The sequence below is a fragment of the Balearica regulorum genome, chromosome 7 (assembly GCF_011004875.1).
Source record: "Balearica regulorum gibbericeps isolate bBalReg1 chromosome 7, bBalReg1.pri, whole genome shotgun sequence".
Classification (NCBI taxonomy): Eukaryota; Metazoa; Chordata; class Aves; order Gruiformes; family Gruidae; genus Balearica; species Balearica regulorum.
This window is the reverse complement of record NC_046190.1, coordinates 21,436,229-21,447,635: the sequence shown is the minus strand read 5'-3', so window position 1 is coordinate 21,447,635 and position 11,407 is coordinate 21,436,229. Positions and strand designations below refer to the sequence as shown.

Below are 11,407 nucleotides of genomic sequence, written 5' to 3'. Positions count from 1 at the left end.
GGCCCGCACGTATCGCGCATGCGCTGTGGCGGAACGGGGCGGGGCTGCGGCCGTGCGCGAGGTGGAAGGCGGAAGCGGGCGCCGCGGGAGGGGGCCTGTCGCTATGGCGACCGCGGCGGAGGGGCTGCCCGAGGCCGGCTCGCAGCCCTCCAAGCGTAAGAGGCCGGGGCCGGGGGGGCTCTCTCCGGGTTCGCCCCTTCCGCGTTCGCCCCTTGGCCGCGTAGCGGTGGCTGGGCCGTGCCAGGCTGCGGCCTGCTCCCGGCGCGGCGCAGGGAGGAGCCGCCTGGCGCGGCAGTAGCCGCCCCGCGGCGGGAAGGGCTCCGGTGGTGGGGTGGGGGCCGGCTGCGGGGCGGGCCCGCGGCTTCGCTTATGTCAGCCGGCTGTCTGTCTGCCTGCTCTCTTGGAGCCCGGCGGCTCCATCCCGCCAGGGGCTTATCCCCCTGTGCCTGTCATCCCCCCACGCCGCTGCTTCGCCGGATTGACCGACGGGCCTCGGCGCAGCCTTTGTCTTCGAGCCGGCAAAAGCTGCCGGCAAAGCAAAGAGCAACCTGTCGGGTTGCGGAGGAGGTGCTGAACTGCTCCTGAGAAGAGCAGAGCACGGGCAGGTTGTGGTAGAAATAGGTTGGGAGGAGAGAAGTGATTACCGCTTTCCACAGGTGGGGATCTGTTGTAGCCCTTCGTGAAACCGACTGGGGAGGCTGTTCTCGTGTTCTGAATGGGTGACTAGAAATAAACATCAGTAACGTTGTGCACATCGTCGCTCAGAAGTGCTTCCTGAATTCCTTTCCTGTTGTCTAAGCACAGGAAGGGGCTTATACTTGCAAGTGTGGTCTGGCCAGGTGCCTGTCCCTTAAATGTTCCCTAAAACATTATTTTGAGATAATCTTGATGCTACTTTAAGGAAGCTGCCTAGGTTTGTTAGCTCTTAGTGTAAAGTAGACAAATTATATGGAAAGTAGGTGTAGTCAACTTGAAAAAAAAAAATGGGACCACTCAGTTTCTATGGTGTGTTTCTGTACCTGCTAACTTTCCCCTAACCCTGTAATGTCTGCATTCTGATTAGAGGATCCTGCTGTTGAAACAGCAGAGGAAGCTAAGGAACCAGCAGAAGCAGACATCAATGAGCTCTGTAAAGACATGTTCAACAAAATGGCCATTTATTTAACAGGTGAACTGACAGGTAAGGCACTGTAATACTGACCTGCAAGTAAGTTTTTGTTTCTTTTAATTTTCTTTTAAAGAAATCTGTTGTGTAGTTTGTCTAAACTATACCTATTTAGAACATATCTAGCAAGAGTGGCAGTTCGAGTCTGGCATGTTGCAAGACTACTAACAACACTGAGATTAGTCATATTAATGAAGTCCCAGATTAGCACAAATATTTTTCAAGGAATTCAGTCTGATATCAGCAACTTAAAATTCTTTTTAGTATTGCAGAAGCTTGTACGTGGAAAATCAACCAACCAACCAACCAAAAGGAGTCTAGGTTAAGAATGACTGGAAGAGAAGCACAACTAAGAGTAGAACATGTGCAGCTGTTTTGTTTCTGAGTGAGAGCAAGGATCATACACCTATTTTCCAACATTCATGCTTCAGAATAAACTGTGCAATATTAACTGCTGTGCAAAGTAAACCGTTCAACAAGTTAATGGATTCTGTAGGCTCTAATTTTGAAAACACTCCACAGCACTACTGATTTGCATGGGCTTGAAGGGTATATGGTACAGATTACCAGTCTGGATTCGTGCTATCAGTTTTGTAAACATAAGTGTTTGATTGAAAGAGTAAGAGTAGAAATGTGAAGAATTAGTCAATTTTTCTCTCAAAAAAAATTGCGAGTGAATAAGTATTCATCAGTCCAGTTGATTTTTACAATTCACAAAACATCATCTCTCTTTTTTTAGAACATTATACTAATACCTGTATTACCATCTAAACTATTCTTTGTTACATTTGGCTATTGATTTGAAGTCTCTTGACCTCTTGAAAAATCTGCCCCCAATTCAAACCGCATCAACTTTTAATTAAAATAAACTCTATTCTTTTTTAAGCCACCAGTGAAGACTACAAACTCTTGGAAAACATGAATAAGCTGACTAGCTTGAAGTACCTGGAAATGAAAGATATTGCTATTAACATCAGTAGAAATCTGAAGGATTTAAATCAAAAATGTAAGTAAACAAAATAAGGTAAGGATATAATGAATGGTACACTTGTTTGGGAAATGAAGCATTTAAGAATCAGATAGTTCACACTCCATTAGGTGCTGAAGGAAGAAAAAGATCTCTGGAATAGACATGCTGCCATACAGTGTCAATCTTATATGTTTCTTTACAGCTATAGACTATGTAGACTAGCATAAGAGAAAACACATCTGAATTTATGTCTTGTTTTACCCCAAATTTTGGATCTGGCAGGAAATAACACTTCCTTTGATTCATGTTGTATCGTTACTTGTGTTGAATCTAGCCAATACGCTTAATTATGTCATACTTTTCCTGGAACATAGCTGTCAGTATCACCACTTGATTTTGGGGCAGAGGAAGGAAGGAGCTTTTAAATTGTTCTAGCTGAAGAATGTAATGAAAAAGTCTTGTGTTTCAAGTGTGAACATTTTCTTGGAAGTGAATTACTGAGAACTGACAGATATGATTTTTCTGCTTTTCTAAGATGCTGCTCTTCAGCCATATCTGGAACAAATCAACCTCATTGAGGAACAGGTTGCAGCTCTGGAGCAGGCAGCTTATAAATTGGATGCATATTCCAAAAAACTTGGTAACTATTGTCCTCTACTGTTACTACCTAGCAGAATAGTCCCTTGCAAGGGGATTTAAAAAGACAAACTCCTCTGTTTATCAAGTCTGAGCTGCAGAGTTGTCTGTGCTGCTTTTGAGCAGTGAACATTGCATGTGAAGTGGCAAGTGTTGGGAAAAGATTAATATATCAAGTTATATGGAGGTGGACTAGTACAGATATTATTGAACTACAGCTTATTAGTGAGGCTTGATTTCTCTTTCACAGTATGCATTGACCCAAATTTTGAAGACAGATGTTTAATCCCTCAAATAGAGGGATTCATAAAGTTCCACCAGGCACCCAAGTCCCCTTGGCTTAAATTAATATTAGTAGTCTGACTTAAGCACCTGGTTCTTAAAAATTGTATTATACAGTTATATCTGTCTAAATGAATGCTTTAGTAATAAATGACCCTGAGTGATACTGTAAATTAACTTGAATTTTAAGATGTATAGCAGCTTACAGGGTTCAAAGCTTTTACCTATCCAGTCCTAAAATATTGTTATTTTTCCTTCTGCAGAATCCAAGTACAAAAAACTGGAGAAACGATGAAATTTCAACAGTCTTTAATTTGGAGTTGGGCTATGACTCAGACTAATTTCTCTTTAAGTTGAACAACAGCAGTTCTGTATGTTGACAAGGATTTTGTTACAGCTAACATCAAGACTGGTAACTTCTTCTATCTATTGAATACAGTAGCCTGTATTCAGGCTTAAGGCTGAATAATATTTTCCTCTTCTCAAGAGGTTCTGTTGCCTCAGTTGTTCTGCACTGAAAAGTAGGTGGCTGTCCCTAACCCATATGTTGATACTGGCTATCTGTGTGTTAGTCCTGTCGCTGAGCTCTGTGTTGAGAAGATGCCCTGGCCTTTGGAGTTATACGCATGGTATTGAAAACACTTCATTTTGGTATCCACCTTTATCTGTTTGAAATAGAGAGACTAATTATTATAAATTTACAATAAAACAACCTGCTGCATTTGTCTCTCTGGAATCTCAAATTCCTGTTGGAAAGCTGATGTAAGTTGTCTTTTTATTTTTTCAAAGGGTCTGTTAATAAAGACAAACTCCTTCCAGCTACTGGAGATCATAGAAGAGAACACATTTTAAACTCTGTGTCAAGTATTTCTGCAATTATATTCTTTGGACCTCAGGTGAAATGGCAAGAAGTATTGGTTTATCATATGCTCATAACTTAGCAGATCCTTTCTCTACTTTAGTAATGAATTTTGATCCTAGTAATTTTTGAAGAGGCATGCACAGCACAAAAAGCTTCTTTACCAGATGAACAGTGTTCCAAATTGCTAATTTAGCAGAGCCCTTCTTGCTGAATAGATGCTCCTACTCTAAGGTTTGTTTTTTTTCGTACCTGTTGACCCTCACTGGTTCAAGCTGGCTTTTGAGTGAGTCACAGTCAAGGATAGTACTAATGCTGATGTAGGAAAGAAGTAGTTAAAGCTTCCACAGGCTATGTAGAAGAATATCTAGTCAGGTGCCAATGTGGTAAAGATCACAATGCTGTTGGTCAGTGTACAACCACTGTAAATAGTAAAGAGGGACACTTTTCCCTAGTGCTGTTTAAAACCAGCGAAGCAGATGATGTTCGAGAGCCTTCACCATCACTTTAAAAATCCTGTGTTTAAACCAGAAAATACTATTCTATACGGCCTTGATGTAGGATTTGAGAAAGGTTTGAGTTCAATTTGAAAAAAGGCCTTTTTGGAATGAGCATCTTTAAAGAACAAGTTTAAGTCTCTGAGAGGTATCCAACCATTTGCATGTCTATTGCTTTTATCCATAGTTACCTCCCTGATGACTTTTCTACCTGTGAAAGCAAATTAGACATTTTAGTATTGTTATCAAAGCAACATCCTCCAACTCAACAGGAAGAGGTACCAACAGATGAGTTATTTCTGTGTTGGCGAAAATTATACCACATAGAACATGTTTTAAGATCTGACAGATGACTATCTTCGCAGGATTTGTGGTGTGTTCTGCTGGACAAGTGGATGTAGCCAGCCAGATCTAAAATCTTTGTGCCTAGAGACTCGCATTTGAATGGCAGTCTGAACAGTGGCCTGCTTGGTGATCTTTGATGCTGGGAGGTGGTAGCACAAGGTGGTAGACAATCTAGAAGTCCTGTTTCTCCAGTGTTTCATGCATCTGTAGATTATACAAGAGCTAGACGTGATTCAGCCAGACTCACCAGTGGTTTTGATAGTACCATCCTTTCTCTTTGCCTTTGTGGAGGAGTATCACAGATGTTTGGCTGCTGATGTAAAAGCTTATGGGTGCTGCTCAGGGCTCCTCTGTTCCCTTGAATAATGAAGATTTTTAATTACAGCGTATAGTACTTGCATGTGGTTGGGAGCTTAGTCCCTGATTCCCTGTAAGTCCCCTCCCTGGCCCGTACCCATCTCTAAGAACAGAAAAGCACTGCTTCACGTCAGGCTGGAAATGGTTCTGGATAGATGGACATCATCTAGAGCTGACCAGCCACTGAAATGCTTACCAGGGCAACTGTTCTAGGGTTGAGACAAGACCTCTGATCTTCCATCCTAGTGATCTCTCTGATTCCCAGCTCTTTCTGGGACGATGGCGCCATAGGCACAGAGCAGATGCTGGCACACAAAGGGATTGTTCTCTGCTGCAGGGATGCAGCTGGCCCTGCACTATGGCTAGGTGCAGAGGCCCAGATGAAGGGGTGACTGAGTTGTTTCCCAAGGAATTACAATGGAGAGCTAGCTGGCTGCTGACTAGAGAATTGTGATCATCTCTATGTGGTAAGAATACTATCAAGCACTAAGCCACCTAAGTAACTGGTCCTATTGCATGGCAGCAAGCCAAATAGGTTCTGATCATGGCAGTTAACCTGCAAATCAAGTATTGAATGTAGAACAGAACATGGCCCAGACACACTCCATGCTCTAATGACAGCACGGTGCCAAAGTAGTTGCAAGTGCATTCCGGTTTTGGATGTGGACCATATGCTCAGACCATCAATGGGAGACAGGCTCCACAGATCTAAGCCGGGAATGGAACTGGATGTATGGCAGCCTTGCTCTGTCTTAAGATGAATCCCAGTCACCTTCCCTTAACACATACTGTCCACATTGCAGTTGGGATGCCAAAACTCATAGTTGCATAGCAAGAAGCATTCACTGTCGCTGGGATCATAACAGCAGCCTTGCTGTGTAAATTTCTGAAGTGGCCAAGAAGAACAGCACAGCTCTCCTCTCTGTTTTGTGTTTATATCCTCTAGCACTTCCAACTGCCTTGGACCAAGTAGGGCACCTTTTCATCTTGAGACCATGGGGAGACACATAATAATGAAGATGTTTCAAGGCTGCAGGTCTTGATAGAAAAGAGGAGACGGTTATGTGCTTCACCATTCTTAAGCATGGTTTAATGTACCAAGCTCATCCTGCAGCAGCAAGACTGTCCTTCCATAATGTGTGCCTGGAGCATGCTGTGTTGCCAAAGGCAGCTATGGACATGACAGCAGCCCAGCAGGAAGTTGTCCTAACATGGGAGTTAGATATAAGGATTGGCAGAGTGTTTGAGCAGAAAGGGTTGCACTCAAGGATAGGCTAGTGCTAGCTAAGCAAGAACACATTTTCAGGGGCACGAGGGCTAGAGTTTGCCCTCTGCACAGCAGAGAACTGGAAATTTGTGATTAGGCAGATTGTGACTGTACAAAACACCACTCTGGAGTACAAGCATACTAGCTTTAAGTCCTAATCAGGATTTCTCAGGTCTTCAAAGACATTTCTGAAAGCAGAGAACGCTGTCAGCATCATGACTAAAATTAGAATGGTGCCCTCTAAGACAGCATCCATGCAGTGGTTGTTAACAGGTACTGCTCCTCACCCCTCAAGGCCAAGGGGATCAAGGGGACTGAGTGAGAGTGGGTAGCTAAATATGGTCACATAAAAGCAAAATCACTGTATCTCATTCCCTCTGTAGTTACCTCACCTGAGAATGCTCAGTCTTCATGGAGCTTCCTGGCCTCTTAAAGGCCATCCCACCTCTTAAAGGTCTTTTCCAACCAAAACGATTCTATGATTCCTAGTCAGAGCCCTGGTGTCTGGCTTGTATGTTTATAGCAAGGCAAAGAGCAGAGTCAAGAACAAGTTTAAATGCATTCCAGTGACACTCCTATTTGCATCTGCTTTTGTGGAACTGCAGGCTTAGCCACGTCTTGTTTTAATCGCAGGTTCATTTGCTAGTTGCTTTGATGAAGAGATACACTCAGCAAACCAGCACGCTGTTGGAAAGGTCTAGGGATCTGTGTGATAAGGGCATAGAAAATTTCAAAGAAAAATAATATGGCATTTCTCTGCTCATTGTTTTTCCTTGACAGGATTGCAGGAGGGCCACGAGAGGGCGATGTGTCAGCAGAGAAAACTTCACAAGATAAAGCATTAAAGACAAAGTGAGGACCAAATCTTGTTTGTGTTGAAAAAGTTGCTTTTCTACATACAGAAAATACAATGCTATTTTAAAACTACAAAGACTAAAACCTCCAGGAACTCTGAAGATGGAAATCCATCTATCCATGCATTGCCAGCAAGTGCTTAGAGTTCTCAGGTAAGACAGCTAAGAAATAGCAAATTCCTCTCATAAATTCTTGAGTATCCCATCTCCAGGAAGCAGAAATGGGAAGGGGAGCTTGTTTCACAAGTGACTCTTTTTTGGGAGGACATTTTTAGAGCCTGACTACCCGGCTGGCTGGAGGATTGTGTGACAGTGGCATCCCCATTAGGCCAAGAGCTGACAGATGTGTTCCCAGGTCTGTCTGTGAGTGTTCCCCTTTCTGCCTGAGGGCTCTCTGTGTGACTGATAGAATCCAAAGCACGGCAAGGATGGCTAGTCTTTGGAGAGTAGCACCACAGAAGAGACATAACTAGATGTGTGTGAATAGCATTGTGTTGGGGAAATGCATAGTCCAAAAGCAGAGGCACAACTTGGTTGCTGCTCAAACACTTCACCTGGAGAGTCCGTGAGAAGTTCCAGAGGAGGTACAGGGGGGAGACTAAATTTCTATCTCTTCCCTTCTGCAGCATTTTGTGGTGGAAAAGATAATAAGAAAGTAGCAGGTGTTTGAAGGGAAGAACATGGAAGAGAACAGAGGAAAGGGAGGTCTGTCAGATGAGAGTCAAGGGGCAAAGTATCTCATCAAAGCTGTCTATGCAACTGCTTCGGAGCTGAACTTCAAGACTTGGACTGCAACTGCAAACCAGGGAGTGAAAATCAGCCTAGCAAATACAGCTCTTTAAGCAGAAACAGAAGAGTTCAGTTCCAGAGGAGGATTTTTTCCCTGCCATCCCAAGACAGTTCTGCCCAGCTGCTCTAACAGGTTATTCTGAAGTCATCCAATTTTCAGAGCAGTACTTTGTGGAGATGTCCATAGTCTTCAGAACGGGCTCTTAAATCATTAGTGGAAACTGCAGCATGTCTAACAGCTGAAAAATAATGCTTCTAGAATGGAGTATACTTTTTAATCTGGAACTTTGTGTTCAATATTAAACGATGTCCAATGGGATGATAATCACAAGTGTATGTAATAGCCTGAAGATAAATACTTCGTTGTATTTGCAGCATCTCATCAGAGGACAAGCACATAAGTAATAGGCAGAAGACAAACATGCTATGAAAGTATGACAGGGTTTGTAAATGCAAGGTTTGTTAATGATTGATGTTTGTCCTGGCTTTCTGATATTACAGTTGAACAAGGTTAACCTTAAAAAGGTCATAAAGACTTAAAAATTAAAGCAGTTCATCCAAGTTTGTTGGCAGCGAGTGATTTTTTTTCTAACCACTATGTTTAATGCAGAGGAAATGAGAGCAGCTATTTGTTACCTTTGCACTGTTGTTTTTACTGTAGGCTTCATAAAGTCAGCCTTCCAGGATGCAGCTTCAGTCCTTCCTGATCCCACATCCCTGTCCTGTGTTGCTATGGAGCCCCTGGAAGCCATAATCATTTTCTTGCTGGTTTGCATTGTCTGCCTCCTTGTCTGTTCAGTGTGGAGGAAGATGTCTGAAACAGGGAAGCTGCCTCCTTTGCCCCTCACAGGAAACACGCTGCAGCTGAGGAATAACTTGTCTGAGGCAAGTGGATGTAACTTAAAAGCTATTTTCTTCAGCTCAGTAAGAAGTATGGTCCTATGTTCACAATATGTTTGGGCTCAGTATGTGCAGTTGGGTTTTATGGACCTTATGTTGTGAAATAAGCTCTGATTGATTGACAAAGGTGTAGAGTTCAGTGGAAAAGGACTTACGCCACTCTCCAAAAGTTCTCCAGAGGAGCAGGTACTTCTCTGCGAGATTCTCCCTAGGTAGAGGTGTTCTTCGGGGAAAATGTAATGAAGAAGTCAGAAGTGGGAAGAGCTGATTCGGTATAGGAGCAAAGCCTATGTTTCATTCAGTATAGGAGCAAAGCCTGGCAGAATCTGGAGAGACCTTTGGCTCACTGGCATTACATGATCAGAGTCTCTTGCTGTTGTAGATGATAGCTGCTGCAGCTTGTAAGGTCTGGGTTATGACCTGGAGAGCAGATGGCTGTGGTGGCATCCTCACGCAGCTTTCCACCCTAGTAACTGGGTATGTCATCCCAGTGGGACAAGTATATCCTAGGATATCAGGACTACTTTTCATTGCCTTCCCTCTCTCTCATTTCCAAGAGTTGAACTAGGAACAAAGGAAGTTCAGGCAAGCTGCCATAAAGAAACCAGGCATACCTCTGACATGATAGCAAGTTAAAGAATTGCACTTACAGGTGCTGCATAGGAAGTAATTAAAGAGCACAATGCAGTGCAGACACAATATAGGAAATCTGTGCAATAAAATGTTATGAACTGTTTGCAATTTGAAATATAATGTAAAATGAAAATGAGAATCAATATGAGAAGAGTGAATAGCTGTTCAAATTTAAAGGTAAAAGTTGCTTTGAAAGATGCTAAAAAGCATTTAACCTGAGAATTATGGCAGGAAATCTTTTCTACCTTACCTAAGTACAGAGGCAAAATTTCATTTGATGGGCAAAGGCCAATGGAAAGACCAGTTCATTTTTGCCTTCTGAAGTTTCTTACAACTAATGTTCCCTGGACTGTGCAACCTAAAGCCTTGCTTAAGCTTCACTGCCCATACTGGTTACTCATGCTTCTAACCTACAGCAGACACAATCATTTTATTCAGTCTTTAGTGGTTGTCATATGCTATTTCCTATAAAAGAGGTTACATTTTAGCCTATGAAGAGAGTTTGGATTAGCCTGTATGGCTCTCAGAGCTTATTATTTCTTGCAGTGAGTGAGCATACGGCAGGACAGTCTCAAGGTCATAATTTTTAGGGAATTAATCCCTTTGTGCAGCGTTTTAGGGTTTTTTCCCTTAATTTTCGAGTAGTATGTCAGACAGCTGCAAATGAAACACATCAGGAAGCTGGGGCAGAGAGTCAACTGGAACAGAAATTAGGTGCCACAAGCTAGGGAGTAAAATGTGTTATCTCTCCTTTGACAGCAGTTCTGTGATCTCCTTGATCTGAAAAAAGAGTGACCAAAGTGTGTTCATGTGTGTGGGAGACTATTAAGAAGATGACACATTGTGGAAAGTGGAAAAGCCGTCCTCCTTGGACTGAGTCTTCAGTGAAAGAAAGAAGCCAAATGAGGCATACTCCATGTTAGAGCTTGAAAAGTCACACAGCCCTGCTGTGTATCATGGTGGAGACTCTGGGAGCTAAAGCTGTTTTCTTGCTGATTTGCATTGACTGCCTCCTTGTCTTTTCAGTATGGAGGAAGATGTCTGGAACAGCAAATCTGTCCCTGGGCCATTTGCTTTGCCTATTTTAATTGTTGCACAGCTGAAGAGAAAGAATGGAGTGCTTCTTTTTATCTGGTGAGAAGACTTGTAACAGTTGATCCTTTTTGGTATATGACAATAAACTAGATGATATTTTCATATATCTTTCTTTCATATTTTCGTGATTCTGTGACGTGGCTTTTGCCTTTGCAATGCTGTGCTACTCATGGTATATCAAACTTACTAAGAAAGGAAAGAAGTTGTACCTGTTTCACTTTTAAACAGTTAATGCCATTGTGGTAATATTACAGTTGCTGTCTTTTTCAACATAGCACAGATTCAGCTCTCTGTCTTCACTGTAATCACTATAAATTATACATTGCAGGAAAAGTGATCAAGTTAGGAAATTCCAGTCCTACAACTGTACATGTATGCTTTTGTAACATTGCTGTAGTGATCTTTATGCGTCATAATGGGAAGATGCAAGCTGCCATTCATCTAGTAAATGGTGCTGGGGGGATCCCAGTATTATTTAATTTGCCCTCTTTTGCCACAATAGACAGCTTTTTAACCACAGCTGGGCTTCTGGCAGGTTTTGTAGGGTCAGTCCAGCCTTATCCCGTGTTGTTACTGAGAATGGAAGTTTTATAGGGCATTGGTCCACTCAGTCTTCAAGCCATAATATATTTCATATAAATGAGTGAAATGAAACAGTCAGATATGTACAAGACTTGGAAGACATTTGGGAGTATAAGCTTTGTCGAAGCAGGTTTTTCACTAAAAGATGTCCTTCTGGGATCTCAGAAAAACAACAG

General features: G+C 42.5%; 1 protein-coding gene across 2 annotated transcripts; it reads left to right on the top strand.

The window, feature by feature from the left end:
- Positions 1 to 17: 17 nt before the first annotated feature.
- BLOC1S2 (biogenesis of lysosomal organelles complex 1 subunit 2) lies at positions 18 to 3,774 on the top strand. Of its 2 annotated transcripts, none has more exons than XM_075758388.1 (5): positions 18 to 155; positions 1,064 to 1,180; positions 2,052 to 2,171; positions 2,671 to 2,775; positions 3,317 to 3,774. In XM_075758388.1, exons 1-5 carry the CDS (start codon positions 104 to 106, stop codon positions 3,346 to 3,348), a joined length of 426 nt encoding a protein of 141 aa, XP_075614503.1. In that variant the 5' UTR covers positions 18 to 103; the 3' UTR covers positions 3,349 to 3,774. The 2 variants fall into 2 exon arrangements, with proteins under 2 accessions (XP_075614503.1, XP_075614504.1); XM_075758389.1 differs by lacking the exon at positions 18 to 155 and adding an exon at positions 519 to 656 and having other exon boundaries at positions 3,317 to 3,491.
- The last annotated feature ends 7,633 nt before the right edge of the window (positions 3,775 to 11,407 follow it).